Here is a 17,803-nt window from a genome sequence, read left to right as displayed (position 1 = left end):
AATGGATGGGCAAGCCAGAATCTCCAGCCTTAGAGGCTGCTTAGAGGGGCAATAAGTCATGTCCTGTCCCTACTCCTGCTGTGGAGCTACAGGAAGCGCAGCTGAGAAGCCAGAGGCAGCTGGAGCCAACTGCTCCGCCTCCCAGGTTGATCGTCCAAGGAGGCCCCTCACCCTGCCCCTAGAAGCCTCGGCCACCTGGGTCTCCTTGCTCCTGGCCCAGCCTGGGAAGACCCTTCTTAGTGATAGAAACAGCTGGGGACAGATGGACCCACCACCAGGTGCCAGGAGATCACCATTCTGTGGCTCCATCTCACACGATAACAGGGACCTAAACTAGTGAGGAGCTGGGGATGCCTGAGGTCTAGTCTTTCCATGAATTCTAAAACCAGGTATTTGTATGGTGTATATTTATTCCCCCCACCTCTTTCTAAAAGAAACATTTAGCTAAGTTTACCAAAAATGACACAACTTATACATAAGAGAGAAAAATCACAGCCACTGGTGGGGGCAGGAGGGGAAGAAGCAACTGCGTCAGTATGAGCCTTTTTACGATTCTTGTGCCTAAGCGTCAAACTCTCAGCTTCCTGGCAGCCAGGGTAAAAAGAGGAAGCATGCCAAAACTTTCCTAGATCTGATTTCAGAATCTACACCAGTCCTCCAAAGGAGATGAACGGTTTCCTAGCATGGAATCCTTAAAGACCCTTGGCATGTGGAGTCCTAGAAAGGAGACCATGCATAACAAGTATAATTGTCAGTACCCTTGACTATTGCTTTAGGACAAACACACGACTGGCTTTGCAAACGGTTATTTGTTGTAAGAACTCTCCAGAAGAGGCAAGTAGCTTCCTGTCCTGAGACTCAGGGTCTCTGCCAGCTCATGGTGGGGGGGAGGGGTTAATGCCATAGAAACCTCTAGTTCAGGCCCTTTAGGATGAAAGGTCTGGGCACTGTTCCTCAACAGGACTGATTTCCTCTCCTCCTCAGGGAACTTTCAAGCCAAGTCCAGACTCTGATACAGAAGATGAAAGATGACCATGTGAGTCAGATTTATGGTTACTTTTACATTGCTTTTTCTTTTTTTCTTTTTTTTTCTTTTTGGCTGCGTCGGGTCTTCGTTGCTGCGCGCCCGCTTTTTCTAGTTGCGGTGAGCGGGGGCTACTCTTCTTCGCGGTGCGTGGGATTCTCATGGCAGTGGCTTCTCTTGTTGCGGAGCACAGGCTCTAGGCGCATGGGCTTCAGTAGTTGTGGCTCGCGGGCTCTAGAGCGCAGGCTCAGTAGTTGTGGCGCAAAGGCTTCGTTGCTCCGCAGCATGTGGGATCTTCCCAGACCAGGGCTCGAACCTGTGTGCCCTGCATTGGCAGGCGGATTCTTAACCACTGTGTCACCAATGAAGCCCTATGGTTATTTTTAAACACTAACTTTCTGACCCACTAAAGGCCCCAAATGGAATTGTCTGCCATGAAACCAGTGAGCCCCCTGTCACTAGAGGCATTCAAGCAGCAGTAGGGCAGCCCCTGTCGAAGGCCCTCTGGAGGAGATTACGTCAGCTGGGGGGAGGTTTGTTGCTGATCACAATGACCTTGAAAATCTCTCCTGATGCTAAGAATCTGTGGTCTATAAACAAACCTCTGAAGTTCTGTCAGCTCTGAGATTCTGATGCTGTTATTTCAAGAGGGCAAGGAAGTTTTAGAGGGTTGAATGGATTTTGTTTGTTGGAAATCATCAGGCATTTTCCTCCCTCTGTATAGAGAGTAAATTTCCACGAGGACTGGAAGGTCATCACGGTGCTGATTGGAGGCAGTGACTTATGTGACTACTGCACGGATTCGGTAATGCGGGCGGGCCAGACCTACTCATCGCCCTTGATTTGACCTGTAAGCCTTGGAGATCCTATTTGAGAACAGTCCCTAGAATCAACCCTAGGATTGTCCACTTACACCTGTGTGTGTGTGTGTGTGTGCGCGTGCGCACACACGCAATTCACACACGTGCACACACGTGCACACACACACTTCTTGCCCCCCGAACCCTCGCGTTTCTGGCTCCACCCCCATGTCCCAGCTGGCGTGAGGCAGCAAGTGGCAGATATACAGTGCTTCTATTCCCGTTTCTTACAACTCCTGAGAATTCAGAAAGAGAAGAAGCAGTAAAGCCCAAGCCCGTGAAAGGGGTACTAGACACATTCTGCTCCTGAGCTAAAGCTCTGGCTGAAGACTCCAGTCTTCTGTCTGGCCCATCTTCGGCAACAGCGAGTAGCCAACTGTTCATCTCAGATTCTGACATGACGAGCTGGTCACGGTTGGAGGCCAAGGGAGAACGAGGCCTTGGGTCTGGAGCCGGGTGGGGAGGCTGCCCTCTCCCCCTAACCAGCTCCTCTTCTCCATCCTGTCTCTTCCCAGAATCTGTATTCTGCAGCCAACTTTTATGACCATCTCCGAAATGCCCTGGACATCCTGCACAGAGAGGTGGGTGGCGGGCTCCCACAAGCTGGACACAGCTCAAGCGTGTTGGGGGGAAGAGGGTGAAATGCCCCCTCCCCTGAAGGAGACAGACAAGGACATGGAGGCTCCTGCCCTTTCCAGAGTTTGGGGCTTCCCCCCAAGGAAGCCTCATTCTATTTGGAATCAGCCCCGAGGGTCTCAGGCTTGAAGAAGGGAAGGCAGTCCCCCCACCTCTACCTGGCACATTCCCTGGTGGAGGCAGCTGGGCGGCTCCCAGGCCGGGCACCACTCTCTGAGTGGCAGGGGGTGTCTACAGTAGGCGCCTCTCTGGTCTCCCCACCCCCTGGCATGGACAAGCCTTTCCAGCTGCCCAGGAGGGGGCGCTCTGACTACCAGATGCCTCTATGGGTTGCCAAGACTCTGGGCCTGCTCAGCAGAGTTAGCCCGGGTCAGGCTGGAAGGAGACAGTCAAGGGCTAATGTCCTGGCAAACGGGGCACCTACCTCACCAAATTGAAAGCTAACGGATTTGGGGCTTCCCTGGTGGCGCAGCGGTTAAGAATCCACCTGCCAGTGCGGAAGACACGGGTTCAAGCCCTGGTCCAGGAAGATCCCACGTGCCGCAGAGCAGCTAAGCCCATGCGCCACAACTACTGAGCCCACGTGCCACAACTACTGAAGCCCGTGCACCTAGAGCCCGTGCTCTGCAACAAGAGAAGCCACCACAATGAGAAGCCCGCGCACCGCAACGAAGAGTAACCCCCGCTCACTGCCAACTAGAGAAAGCCCATGGCAGCAACGAGGACACAATGCAGCCAAAAATAAATAAATAAATAGATAAATTTTAAGAAAAGATTAAAAAAAAATAATACCAAAAAAAAAAAGAAAGCTAACGGATTAGGGTTCACTCACTGATGGCTGAATGAGCTGAGCCCTCAGCATTTAGACTCGGGTCTGCCATGTTGTCCCACTCCAGGAGGCCCATTCACGCTGCTGCCAATGTGGGTGGCACAGCCTGCAGGGCCCTAGGTGGTCACTTTGGTGTCGACACCTCCCAGAACCCAACTCAGGGACCCCGGAGCCAGATCCCACTTCTTGGGGCCCTAAGGCAGCTTGTGAAAGAAGCCCCTCAGCCCCTCTCTCATCTGAAGCCTCTCCCGTAGGTACCCCGGGCGCTGGTCAACCTCGTGGACTTCATGAGCCCCCGCGTCATGCGGCACGTGTTCCTGGGGAACCCCGACAAGTGCCCGGTGCAGCAGGCCAGGTAGGCGGGTGCTTGCTGGTCTGGCTCATGCGGTGGGGACTCCTCGGGGTCTCTGTGACTTGGTCCGTCCATGTGTGCAAGTCTGTAAAGGGGTCTGTGCCAGGACCACCTCCTTCTGGGAAGTTGGAGCCAGGGCCCCCGCTTACCAGCCTCAGGGTGCCAGCGAGAACCTCTGGGATACGGGGAAGCCACGGGGAAGAGGTCAGGGCTGGGACAAACACTAGTTCTCAGAGGCAGTGCAGCCGAGCCTGTGAGAAAGAGCAACATATAGGGATGTGTCCACAGGTGGTGGACGCGTAACAGAAAGCAAGGGAACGGTCCCCAAGATTCACTTACCTTTGTCGGGAAGGAGCGAATTGGGGAAGGACACAGGGAACTTCCAGTTGGGAGTGTTTTGTTTCTTAAGCTGCGTGAGAGGTGCAAGGTGTGTGTTTTATTATTCTTCCTACATTATATATCCATATACTCATTTAACAAATACTTTGTAAATTTTGCTGTGCACCAGGTACTATTCTGAGTGCTCTAGAGATATCTTTTTCAACATTAAGTGTATTTTATGGATGTGAAATAATCCCTAACAAAACAAAAGGGGACACAGTGGGGCACTAGTGTGAACTCAGGAGGTGTCTGAGGCATGAGCATCAGGGGCCCTGAAATACCAGCTCCAGTGCCAGAGCATGCACTTGTACTTTATTTCTAAATGCTGAACATTGGCTTTTCATTGTCTAAATTCACGTGTTCAGCGTAATTTGCTGCAGGCCCAGGGCCTGTGGTCCAACACTTGTACTCTGTTAACGTGAGGGGGTGCCCGTCCATGCACCCTCGGGACTTTGTGCATTCCCCTGTCAGGCCTGAAACCTGCCCTGAGCAGAGCCTCCTAAGCCAGGGCTCCAGTGAGCGCCTCACCCCGCCCCACGCAGCAGTCTCTGACTGAAGCTTCTGCTCTGGGTCCTCCTGCCTCCCCCTCTCTGTGCAGCATTTTGTGTAACTGCGTTCTGACCCTGCGGGAGAGCTCCCAAGAGCTGGCCAGGTTGGAGGCCGTCACCCGAGCCTACCAGGTAAGACCAAGAAGGTCTCTCCTCCCCCTCGATGAGCACGCCAGTCCAGAGCCCCCTGGGGGAGGCACACGGGGAAGGGAAAAGCTGTGCAGGCTTTGAGGGGTAACATCGCCCTCCAGGCCACTTCCTGGCTGACGTGTCTCAGGCACCCCAGTTGGAGTCATCCCCAAGGAACCCAGGTGGCAGAGTCCTCATGGCTGAGCTGTCCTTGGTGGCTCAGCCCTGACACTTGGCCTGAAGAGGGCGGCAGCCCTAGGTGCCCCATCGGACTACCTTTCCCTGCACTGCACCCTGGAGGCCCAGCTGTCCCCCCAACCTCCCACCTCCCCAACAGGCAGGCCACGCACGAATGGGGAGGTTGCAGGTCCCGAGCCTGGGAGCCCTCTGGAGACTCTCCCTAGGTTTTTCTGTTCCTTGCGGGACTTCCTGCCCGGCCGTTCAGAACTTGAGGTCCACTTAAAACCAAAACCAAAAGGTGGCACAACCCATATCCAATACTCTGGAAAGAGATTTACCATCAGGTGTGTCTGTGTTCTCAAGGGAAGAACTGAGTCAGCCCACCTGTTGAGGGAGACGGGGACAAAGACACTACCCACCCACCCCCACCCCTGCCCCAATGGGCACCTGGAGCCCCAGGGCCCGTGCAGAAGGCACCCATGCGTGTGTCCCCAGAACAGCATGCGTGAGCTGGTGGAGTCAGGTCGCTACGACACGCGGGAGGACTTCTCCGTGGTGCTGCAGCCCTTCTTCTACAACATCCGGCTCCCCATCCTGGCGGTAGGCTCCCTGCCCTCCCTGACAGGGCTGCCAAAGGGAGGAGAAAATTCAAGGCAGAAATGCCAAGTGCTGCCGTGAGAGTGAGAATAAATGGGGCAGACCTGGGCAGATCTCCAGCTGCTGGTCTGGTGGGTACAGCTTCCCCGAACATCAGCGCTGCATTCCCAGAGGCAACCCCACGTGAGCTGTTCTCATTACTACTCATCACAGCCTCCATTTTATTGAGCACCTACTATGTGCCAGGCACTGTGCTCACCATGCAACAAATCTTCACAACTGCCTTTTGAGGTGAGTTTTATCATCCCCACATAACAGAGGCTCAGAGACTTGAAGCATCTTCCCTAAAATCATACAGGAAATCAGGGACAGAGGTGAGATTTGAACATGTCCAATTCCAGACTTATTCACTTTCTGCCCCACAGCCAACACTGCAGTTATAACGGAGGGTACTGTTTCCGCCCCTGGCTCTGCTCTCCACTTGACACTTCCACTCTGAGCAGGAGAGCTCTGTGAATGGACCAGGATGGGGACTCAGTTCTCTTTACCTGGGCCTCCATCCCAAGGGCCTGGCCTACCTGGAGGGAAGCCAGAGGAAGCTTTGGGCACCTAGGCTTTGCCCAGGCCTGCCCCAAGGCTTGGCCTCTTCTCCCCACCAAAGTCGCTGGGACCAGCTGGCCAAGGGCTGGGAAGTAGCTTTTCCCAGCTGGCTGACCAAGACTTCCTCAGGGACTAGGATCTCATTCCCTCCACCGTGGCATGGGTTACATACACGTGCCTAAAAATACATAGAGCACTTTTTTAATTAAATAAGGGGAATTGTGGGACCAGAAAGCAGATTAGGGGTTTGGGGTCACTCAAGGCTATTGATCTGTGGGACTGCTCTGATCTCCCTCTCGAGGTGAGCAGGGCCTTAGGAAGCCACAGGCTGGGAGCACCCTCGGGGGAGGAGAGCATTGAGAGGTCAACCCCAGGGGTCAGGCCCACCAGCTGTGGCCCACTATCCACCCTCTGCACCAACGGGATCTTAAGGACGTCTGTTTCTCTCCTTCAGGATGGGCGCCCGGATGTGTCCTTCTTCGCCCCAGACTGCCTCCATCCAAATCAGAAATTCCACTCCCAGCTCTCCAGAGCCCTTTGGGTCAATATGGTAAAACAAGTGGGATGTCCCTGGTTCTCTGGGGTTCTAGTCTAGAGCAAAGCACCAGGCCCCCTAGAATGGAGCTTGTTCCTGGCCTCCCTTTGCAAGCAAGATACAGAGGAGCAGTGGCCGGCGCATCTGTGGAAGTCTGTATAGAACTGAAAATACGGAGTCCTTACGATGCCAGGATCAACCGCCTCCCCTCTTGTGGGCTTTGAACTGCGGTGCGGGACTCTTTACATGAATGCAAGACAGACCCTCACGTTTATTCAATATTTTCTGTGTCAGCAGCTGTTCTAGGCAGCTTAAGCCATGTTATCTCATTTAAGCTTCTCAACAGCCCTGCAAGAAAAGTCTTAGGAGTTTATGAGGAAGCTGAATCCTACAGAAGCTAAGAAACTTGCCCAATATCCCACAGCTGGCAACTGGCAGTGCCAGGAGTAGAAGCCAGACCCCCTGAAATCAAATTCTGAGCTTTCCCCACTGCAGGATGCCCTGCCAGGGAATGTTCACTTCAGTGGAAACAAATTAGTACACGCATGTCTCTCTTTTCTTCCTCAATCAGCTTGAACCACTAGGAAAGAAAACGGATACCCTGGACCTGACGGCAGATATACCCCTCCCCTGCCCTGATCAGGTAATGAGGGAGGGCCCGCTGTGCTGCTGTCCGGAAACCCAGAGCTCAGACCCCACCCATCCCCTTCACCCCGCACCACAGCTTCCCCTTTGCCCATCTTGCCCCCTGACTGGGAGCGGATGGACTTCGGAGGATGGAGGGAAGTGGAGGAGAACAGAGAGGGTAGAAGAGGGTACAGAAGCACCTGTGTCTTTGGGAGAGGCAGGTGGCAGAGGAGGCCTGGGCCCAGTAGAGGGAGAGGAGCAGGGTGACAGATGTGGATTCTTGAGAAGCGGCGTTAAGAAGCCGGAAGGTGGCAAGACCACTCATTTCAGTGGCGGCACGCGGGGCAGATGGGAAGGTCTGGCTGCAGGTTGGAGGCCTAGCAAGAAGCCAGCTGGGCTCAGAAGCTGTGGTTAGTGGTCGTCGAGCCTGGATGGGGAATGTCCGGCAGGGAAAGGGTCAGAGAGGAGAGCCCTGGAGCTGGGTAGGGGAGGGACAAGCAGGCCCGGCCTTGCCATGACTGGGGTGAGGCTGGCTGGGCTCCTTTTAAGGAGGAAGATCTAAGTGGTTGTTAAACCTGATTTCAGGCCCAGGGGTGGGGCAGGTTCACGTGCCCATCGCCTTCAGCTCCCTCTTCTAGCCCCTGTCTTATGGCTCTTTAACCAAATAAGGCTGAAGCCAGAGAGCCCTCAGAGGCAATAAAAGCAGGAGAGGCTGACCCAGTCTGGGAGGCTGGGTTTCCCACCTGGGTCGGGCTGCTTCGCCCTCTCGCACCCCCCCAGCTGAGCAGGGAGAGGACCTGCAGCTCCCCCGTGTGTCTGCCAGGGCTCCAGAGACGGTGGGCAGCCCTGCCTGGTATACCCCTCCCTGTCTGCTGCCTTCCCCTCCCCAGTCTCAGGCCCAGGCTCAGCCTTGTGTACCATCAGCTTCATCAGGAGGGTGGGAAGAAGGGATGCAGGAGTGAAGGCGGTGGTAGCAGAGGGCTCAGATGCTGGGTCCAGGGCTTGGAGCAAAGGAGACGGTCAAAAGATGTAATAATCAGTGCAATGTGGGCAAGGTCCTAGAGGGCCCTTCTGTGCCAGGTGTAAAGCCTTTAATTGCTAGATCCATGTACAGTGAGTTCTAGGGGAGGGGCCAGGCAATCTGGGTAGTGGGGGCATTCGGGGAGCAGAGCAGTGGCTGTAAGCCATACGGGGGTAAGTATTTCAATATTTTAACAACCCACATGGCCGTACTGAACATCAGCCATGGAAAACCCTCTCCAATCTGCCAATTCCCCTTCCATTAAATAGTAAAAGTAATAACAACCCATTCCAGGGAGCCGTCATTTGCTCTCCTCCTCACAAATATCTGTTAAGTACCAGGTTGGAGCCTAGGCACTGGGGCAGGTAGAGCCCTGTCACCATAGGCTTCAAAGTCCCAGACCAGGCAAGGAGCCCCAAAAGGCTGCTGCTTCACCCAGAATCTCAAGCCACATTGGGCTCCGCTCCTCCTCCTGGACAGAACCTGACTGAGCCATTGGTGAGCAGAGGAGAGCAAATCCAGCCTCCTGGAACCGTAGAAGCCCAGCCTGGGAGAAGCGGTTGCCAGGCAACCCCAGAGCACATTCCAAAAGGATCCATCTGTTGGCCAGCCCAACTTCACCGCACCAGGCAACGTAGAATTCTGCATTCCTCAGGTCCCATCTGCTCCCTCCCATGTGCCTTGGAGCTATATAAAAGTCCACCAGCAACTCAGTGTGAGCTGACAGGGGCCAGGCAGCACATATTTTAATCCTAGCTGAGTCTAAACATAGAGGCAACAGGGAGGACCCAGCAGGGAGGAGGGGGCAGGGACGGACGCAAGCATTGGGGAGCTCTCTCAGCTTCCTGCCTGCTCCTCCCCCAGCCCCAGTCAACTGCAAGTGCATTCTGCCCAGCCAGGTCGGGCACTTAACAGTATTCCATGGATTTCTGTTAGATTTCAAGGTTGGACACAGGATTTTATGGCCAACTTTTGATCAGTTGCTCTGTGGGCTGTGGCTGTTGTCCCCTTCCTGCCTTCACGGCCTCTGCCCACTCCTTCCCTAACCCAGGGCAGCTGGCTGTGGCTCCTCCTCAAGCTTTGAAGAAATCAGCCAAAGATGAGCAGAGTCCTTTTTCAGCTCTTATTTTTCTTGCCCTCTCTAGAAGCGTTTGTCAGAGTTAGCCGCCTCCTCCGTGAATTTATTCCTCCTTGCATTTGCGGATGTAAAACCACCTTGATTGTTCTGTCTTTCTGCCCCCTCTCATCTCTTTTAATGACCCTCCTTCCTTTCTCCCAGCATTGAAAATGTGGACATTCTCCAACTTCCATGTCTCAGCCCTATTCTCTTTTCTCTTTCTTTAGGTCCCCTCACTCTGAGATCTGTCCATTTCCAGGGTTTCCCGTTAAATTTCTTTGCCTAGGATCCCCCAACCTGTGTCGTCATTTCTTATTGTTTTCCCCAAACTTGAGCTCTATTTCTAACCCTTAAGAGATCTTTCCCCTTTGGTTGCCCTCTATGGTGTAAGCTTACCCAGAAGGCAGATTAAATATATGATCAGGGTACCCACAAAATGGGGGAACCAGGGGGAAACACGGAGAGACAAACTGAAATAATTTCAAGTGATATTTCATCCAGTCTTTCATCTTGAGAAAAAGCTGAGGTTTGTTGGATTCCCTTATACTTACTTTATTGTTTAGCAGTGTTTCTATTTTGAATTACATAAGGGGTCTATTATCTTTTGAATGCTTTGGACTTCTAAATCTCCCATTCCTGCCCTGACCTCCTCATCGTCTCAAACTCAACATATTCATTCAAAAAATAATGTTTGAGTAACAATGTCAAAATAGGAATGAAATAGTTGTCTTCCCAAACTCTCTGATCCTTAGGACTTCCTATTTCTGTCCATATTGTTGTGGCTGTCAGAGCTCTGCAGGTGTGAAACGTCAGGCACGCAATCTGATAGGATTCTTCCTAGTGCTTTTCCCGCTGGCACCCTTTCCGTTCCCACTGCCACCACCCCAGTTCAGGTCCTTATCCCTTTGTGTGTTAAAGGTCACCTGATGCTTCCCATCATAAAGCAACAGAGAATTTTATAACCTTAGGATCTCAGTGCGGAGGGCCTTGGAGTCCTGTTGAGGCAATCTCTCATATAATAATTGAATTATTCTACCACATCCCTCCCAAGGCAACTAGAGGCTATGGCCTCTGCTTAAACTTCCACACTCTCAAGGCAGTGCTTTTCTAACAGCCAAGTGGCTACCTGTTAACAAGTTGTAAAATCAGCCTAGTAGGTCGTGTTTGGGATGGGATGATGGTATGGGATAGGATGGGAGGATGGGATGGGGTGGGAGGATGGGATAATAATATGGGAGGATGGGATGGGATGGGACAGAAATGTCAGAGGGTGTTCCATGTACTGCTGTTATGTCCTCCTCTCTTCTACCACTACCACCCTCCCCTGGGTCTTCTCCTCAGTTTCCTCAACTATTTATCGCAGACAAGTGTTCCAAACCCTGCCTCATGTAGTAGGTATGTCTCCTTGGAACGTGGCCCCCCCTTAAGTTGGTGCCCGGCCCTGACAGTACACACCTGGTTTGGTCCGAGCAGCACAGAACAGAAGACCAGCTCTCCTTCACGGAACTTTACACCTAGTAACACTGCCAAGATGAACATGACCTTTTCCCGAAGCTGCTGACTCACGTTGCTGACTCACATCAGGTGGCTGTCCGGGCTGTGCCCACCGGCAGGCCACACCATCTTTGCGCAGCTCTAGCTAGGAGACCACTTCCTTGTGCTGGCCTTCAATAGGCTCAGCTTTCTACTTACTGGTGTTATCAACCTAGCCTAGGAGAGCCAGCAGGCTAAATGGACTCCCTCTTCCCTCTGCTCAGCTCCAGGCCTTTAACCCAGTCTGACTCATGCACACACAGTGCAGTCAACGGTGACTAAAACAGGCCCAGGGCACCCAGGCCGCCTGGCCGCCACTGTCCTGGACCTGTTCTCATTGTTCCTGTTCTGGCCTCACTCCCCACCGCATTCCAGTGTCTCCCTGACGCCTTAGTTCAGTCTCCCCTCTCTGGCCCCTCCCTCTACCATTGGATCATGTGATAAAATAGACTCTCCAGTTTGATTTTAAGCATGTCTGGAAGGGCAGGGGGCGTCTTTGCCCTCCGGTTCTTCCTGTGGTAGCCACTCTGAGACTAGCTCCAGCCCCCGGGCCCTGTGCCCAATTGGGGCTCCCGTGAAGTGGGGAGAGAACGATAACGAGTGACCCCGCTCCCAGTGAGTCTCGTCTTTGAGGACCACACATCCGCAGCTCTTGCAACCGTTCCTCAGCAATTACTGCACTTACTGGACACACTATCCTCTGATGCTTCGCTGCCTGATGCTTCTCATGTTCTCTGCCTGACTGGGTTGGTAAGCCTCTGTATCCTCCCCTCATTCTGGCACCTAGAACAGAGCTCTGAACACATGGGGCTCTACAAAGGTGGGTCATTTATTTATAGGATGCTCCCAGAGTGCCCTCGTCTGATGGTGAAGCTCAGGGGACACTGAATAGCTTTGGCCAGAGACAAGCCTCGTTAGCCGGGGCGACGTGCCATCGTAAGCTCTGTCTCCTTGCAGTGTTGCAGATGGTCCAGGGCACACTTCCTGCCCTTGGCCCTGAGTACTCCTCTGAATCGTGTTTCAGCTAGGAATGCCGAGACTCAGAGGTTAGGAGAGACGTGCACTGCCCAGGGAGCCAAGGTCTGTGCTGAGGGCTAGGGCTTTTATGTGCATAGATTTCATCCTCCAAGGTGACTGCTAAGACCTTCTCTTCCTCATCCCTCTGTCTGACCAGCAGGGGCTTTCTCGGACCTGATCCCCGTGATCAGTAGGAATTCCCCGTGAGGAATGGAAGGAGGCCATTGCTGGTCGGCAGGCTTGACGGGTCGGCCCGGCTCTGCTCTCACTGCCTGCTCTCCACCTGGAGCAGGTCCCTCCTCCACTCTGCCCCTCAGTTGCGCCTCATCTGTAAAGCGGGGGCATTCAGGGGTTGCAAACTCAGATGCAGTGCCAGGCAGGAACACGATTGTGTGGGTGGGATCAGGTCTGGGACAAGAGGAGGTGGTAGGGCCAGAACTGAAGGGCACACACCTCTTCTGGAAGCATTCAGAGTCGTGGTCTTCTCTCCTCTCCCTTCTCTTCCTCCTCTTCCTTTCTAAGCACCTTTCAGGCCAAAATAAAGCAGATGGGCAGTCAGCTTTCAACCACTGGTTCGGATCTCCAATGACCTCTTCTCCAACATTCTGGTTCTTCCTACTTACTCCCATGTTATTCCCAAATTTTCAGACCATGGCCCTTCTACCCCACTCAGCACGCCTTGTGAAGGTGTTGACAGCCCTGGGCTGTTTGGCCTGATCTCTGGCTTATGAACTTCTTATTGCTTCACTGTCATTTTCACATTCTCTCATTACCTGCTTTCCCCCATTTCTCCTTTGTCTACTTCCTTCTTCGACTAACTTATCACCCACAACTGAATAGACCTGGATTCTTGACTGAGCATGTGTGAAACTGATTGTGAAACAAATAGGCGAGCAGGGAATGAAGAGGCTGTTTCACGAGAAAAAAACACAACCAGAGTATGTGAAGCCAACCCGAAGGGGTAAGATACATCAGTCCAAGGAGGCAAAATAATAATAATAGCAACAGACATTAAAATACATTGATGATCATAACACTTTTTGGTGAAGAGAAAAGTGCTATAATGTGAATCTCTTACCAGAGAAATGACAAAGGAAAGAAAATCGTTCTGAGGATTAGGGAGATGTTCAATTGTCAGGGTGAAAACAAAAGCGCAGAACCCTGAATAGAACATGTATGGAACCCTTTTTAGGCATTTTATTGTGCATCCCTTGTCAAAGCTGTTCTGTAAAACCCTCTAGGGAATGAATGAAATTATGTTTGTACGGTTCTTTCTATTTAAATGCAGAAGATCATGTTAAATAAATCTACAGGACAGGATTGTTAGTATTTAATGTTTCCTAAGCAATCTTCCAGGCTGTCAGATAACCTCTCCCTGTGGTTTCTTTTCTCTCTTAGGATGAACCCTTCCTGAGAACTCCCCGGAATAGTAACTACACATACCCCACCAAGCCATCCATTGAGGTAACCGCTGACGCACGTCTGCCTCTCTCAGGGACAAACCATTTCCACCTCCCGGCGACTTGGGGCGTGGTGTGGGTTTCAGAGAGTTAGCTTAAGCAGAAACGTACCCCTCTTACATACTGGAAATTGGAATGTGAAGAAAAGGCTCCTGAACCACAAAGTCCCAGGATTGTCCTAACATGTTCTCAAGTGTTTACCTGATGTCAGCAACCAACTAGAGGAAGCGCCTACGGATCAGTTTTCTTTGACCTTTGCACAAACATCATTTCTGATCAGGCAGCTCAGCCTTTCAAGAAGAGATGAGGGGGAGGCGGTGGGTATGATGCACTGTCAATTTCCTGTAGTTGAGTGGGAAGAACCTCATTTCCGGGGGCTGGGCCCAACAGGAAGCTGACACATAGGCAGGTGGGTCTCCAGGGCTTGTTTCGTTCAAGTCAATCATTCTAGCTCTGAGGATTCAGGGCCCATGGCTTTAGGGACAGCTACTGCAAAGATGGCCTGAAGGATCCTGAACCACACCAGGCCTTGCAGGACTGGCCTGGTCCAGACCACGTGTGTCGGCCACCAGATCGAGAGATCAACCACCAGTGTCGGATGAGCACCTATGGTTTGTCCAGTCTTGTGCGAGGGGCCGGAGGGCGTTCAGAGAAGTGTCCGCGTGGTCCTGCCCTCAGGAGTTAGAGGTCATTCCAGACTGGGCACCTACTAGGTGTCAGACACTGATTTCAGGAAGATAGAGCAGTGGACCAGACAGATGGGTCGCACCCCTCATGGAGCTTACAATCTACCGGAGGAGGCATCCCGTAGACAGCTAAACACAATCATTTCAGATAGTGAAGACAGCTCTGAGGAAGGTGATGCAGGAAAGTGAGATGGGGCAGGGAGGGTGGCATGTTCTGATGGGCTGTGCAGACCACGTCAGGCCTCTCTGAGGAGGAGAGATTCGAGCTGGGCTGTGTATGATGAAAAGACGCCGGCTATCTGGAGAGCCAGAGCCAGAGTCCCCGGCAGGACCAGGGAGTGCAAAGGCTCAGAAGTGGGGCTGAGTTGGGTGTATTTGATGAGAGAAAGAAGTCAGTGTGGCTGTGGGCATGTGAATGAGGTAGAGGGTAGGTCATGAGACCAGAGCGGTGATTGAGGGACCCATCACACAGAATCTGAATCCCTAAGAAAGAAGGTTGGACTTCAGGTGGAGTGCTGTGGGAAACTGTCGGAGATTCTAGGAGCAGGTGATGTAATCTATTTCACCTTTTTAAAGACTCCCTGACTAGCGTGGAAAATGGATTCGGGAGCAGCAGGAGTGATTGAGGAAAGACCTTTTATAAGCCAGCTGAAGCACTGAGACTAACTTACCTGAAATTATTGAAGAACCGTTAGATGCTAAGCGCTGGGATACAAGCCCTGTGGTAATGCCACTGTCCAGCCTCTCTGAATTCTCTCAGCTTCATGTTAGCCCAACAGAGGCTTGTCCCAGGCCAACCACTGACAAAATCCATTAGAATTAAAATGTCAGCTACATCTTGTCAGTTGGGCATTGATTGATTTATCTAACATGCATATATTTATTGGATGCCTAAATGGCACAGGCACTGTGCAAAGTGCTGGGTATACACTGGTGAACACAGTGGTTCTGATTCTGTCCTCTTGGATCTTAGTCTCATGTATCTTTGCTTCTGTTGCTGGAAGAGTTAAAAACCCAGGCCTAGAAAGTGGTGGGATTTGTTTCTCTTTTTTAAATACCTTGCTATTTAAATTAGCCACAGACAGGCAACACCAACATTACTTGAGAACTTGTTAGAAATGCAGAGTCTTAGGCAGCACCCCAGTCCTGCTGTCTCAGGATCTGCATTTAACAAGACCCACAGGGGATCCGGGTGCGCTGGCGTAGGGTACCAAGTACAGTTCTTCCCTTGGGACAGACGAGAGCGCTCCAGTTCCAACCTGGGTCTGTTCATCTGCATGGGATGGGCTTGTCTCTGGCTCACCAGTTCTCTGAGATGTTTCTAAAGTGCTCACGGCTATAGAATTTTTTCAAATTGCATCTTCCCCGGATATTTGTCATCTGCACACAAACGTGTTCTTGATTTCAGTAGAACTCCCACACAGAAGAAGGACTCCATCCGGGTGATGAATTGAGCAGTTCCTTGGAATAAACTAAATTACATCAGATTAAGCAACTAATATTTAAAGGAAGTTTCATTTTTGCTCCCTTGTGAGAGGAGTGTTTTAACAAGGCATGTCTTCCTCATCATCTGACCAAATGAAAGAGACAAGCTTCCAAAGCCTTTGGCAACCACATGCCTAGAGAATCAGTCAACCGGACAGCACCTGTGTGTGCAGCCCTACTGTGCACTCAGCCCTACCGGGCTTGTCCCTCAGGCCCCTCTGGGCACGTGCAAGCGTCGGCACTAGGGAAGGGACTCTCTCTCTCCCCCAACTTCTGCGCCCTCTGCTTCCCTCCCCATCCGCTCCTCCAGCGCCTGGCAAGTGTGCCTTATATTCCAGAGACAAGAGAATTGGACTGAAGGCATCCAGGTTATAGATGTTAATTTATATACATACAAGGAATTGGTTGGCTATTAAGTTAAATACGCCAAAAGAAATGATATGCACATATTCAGAAATGATATGCAGAAACCAGAAACTTTGCAATTGTAAAAATTTCACGTTACTGTCCTAAATATATTGTAATTATTGTTTTGGTCCTAGCACTGTAATTAGTGTCCATTAGTTTCATGTTAAACGACACCACCAAAACCCACATGGAACCTCTTATTAGGCATCCAAGTCTGTGTTCCTTTGGGAGACCACCTGTTGCACACCTTCACTGTTTTCTCCCCTGCTTTGGATGACTGTGGGCTCCATTTAAGGGTGTAGATAAGTTGAGGTGGGAAAGAGTGTGGGTGTGCATGAGTGTGTCCACACATCATGTGTTTTGTGCATGGCGGGTGGGGAGAGACCTATTTTCTCCTCTCTGATTCCCCTCTCACTCCATCCACAACTCACAGCTCTAGCCTCACACGATCCCCTACAGTAACATAACTCCAGCCTCCACCAAGAATTCCTTAGCTAGTTCTTCCTGGGCTGAAGCTAACCTTCCTGCACAGTGAGTGTCGGGCGTTGTGTCTTTCCTCCTGTTGATTTAGAACTGGGGCAGTGACTTCCTGTGTGAGGAGTGGAATCCTTCCAACAGTGTCCCCACGTCAGGTGAGTATAAACATCATCAAGGGCCTTCAGTCAAGGGCCTGGCTAAGTGTCAGGTTGTTGGGAGAACCTACAAACACACCTTGGAGCCTTGAGCAGGTCTTGCTGATTCCCATGCAGTGCAGACCTTGATCCCGGGTAGCCCATGACAAGCTAGGCTGCAGCACTGCTGGGCTCCCAGGCTCTCCACAGACCACACTTCTCCTCTCGGCTTAGTCCCAATGGCAGCCTTTCAGGCCTCCCTGCCCAGTGAGGTAGGTATAGTCAGGGATTGGGGTCCTCTCTACCTGTGCTCATGACCCACCCGCCCCCCCACCCAGCTGGAACTTTCCTGGACCACTCCAGTGTGAACTGGGCTCCTCTCAGGATGGATAAGAGCCATCAAGCCCCATTACCTTCAGTGCCTTACTTGCTCCGAATAGATGGAAAATACAAATTTTCTAAAGCCTTAGGCTGGAAATAAGTTTAATGGGAACCTGCGGGATAAGAACAGAATCTCAGACTCCTAGTCAAGTTAATAGTTTCAGAGGAAGACCTCCACTGACCATCCATCTTTCTTCCTGTCTCCCTAGTCCATGAGCTCCGACCAGCGGACATCAAAGCGGTGGCTGCCCTGGGTGACTCGCTGACTGTGAGTGCTGAGCCGGGCCGGGCCCTGTGCGGAATCAGCTCTTCCTCCACGTCAGCTCTGTGTGCAGCACGTAGCTGAGAACATACCTGTGTCCAGCAATGAAACATAGCCAGGCAGCCACAAAACACCACCAGGCGATCTAGAATGTCCTCCCCTCCACCCTTCCACAGCCCGGCTCAAATACCACCTCTTCCACGGGGCCTCCCCTCCATCCCCTGCTAGAAGCCGTCCGTCCCTCTTCCCCACTGTTCCTAAGCATTTCATCTGCGTGTGTTAAGGCAGCGGTCCCCAACCTTTCTGGCACCAGGGACAGGTTTCGTGGAAGACAGTTTTTCCACGGACGGGGGAGGGGGGCAGGGGATGGGTTCAGGTGGTAATGTGAGCGATGAGTAGCGGTGGGGAATCGCAGACGAAGCTTCGCTCGCTTGCCCACCGCTCACGTCCTGCTGTGCGGCCCAGCTTTTAACAGGCTTCGGACCAGTACTGGTCCGAGGCCCGGGGGTTGGGGACCCCTGTGT

At 52.2% G+C, this 17,803-nt stretch overlaps 1 protein-coding gene across 1 annotated transcript in view; it reads left to right on the top strand.

Moving 5' to 3' along the window:
- Positions 1-17,803, top strand: part of PLB1 (phospholipase B1) — a 122,769-nt gene that overhangs the window by 84,024 nt on the left and 20,942 nt on the right. The window contains exons 36-46 of the mRNA XM_059942613.1: positions 985-1,036; positions 1,749-1,829; positions 2,400-2,465; positions 3,604-3,704; positions 4,681-4,762; positions 5,435-5,539; positions 6,591-6,686; positions 7,243-7,314; positions 13,385-13,450; positions 16,597-16,657; positions 17,227-17,285. Coding sequence (XP_059798596.1) covers positions 985-1,036; positions 1,749-1,829; positions 2,400-2,465; positions 3,604-3,704; positions 4,681-4,762; positions 5,435-5,539; positions 6,591-6,686; positions 7,243-7,314; positions 13,385-13,450; positions 16,597-16,657; positions 17,227-17,285 — 841 coding nt within the window. The remainder of the gene's footprint in view (positions 1-984; positions 1,037-1,748; positions 1,830-2,399; positions 2,466-3,603; positions 3,705-4,680; positions 4,763-5,434; positions 5,540-6,590; positions 6,687-7,242; positions 7,315-13,384; positions 13,451-16,596; positions 16,658-17,226; positions 17,286-17,803) is intronic.

This window comes from Balaenoptera ricei, chromosome 13 (genome assembly GCF_028023285.1).
Source record: "Balaenoptera ricei isolate mBalRic1 chromosome 13, mBalRic1.hap2, whole genome shotgun sequence".
NCBI classification, from domain to species: domain Eukaryota; kingdom Metazoa; phylum Chordata; class Mammalia; order Artiodactyla; family Balaenopteridae; genus Balaenoptera; species Balaenoptera ricei.
The sequence above is the reverse complement of the archived record's forward strand: the minus strand, read 5'-3'. Positions and strand labels throughout refer to the sequence as shown.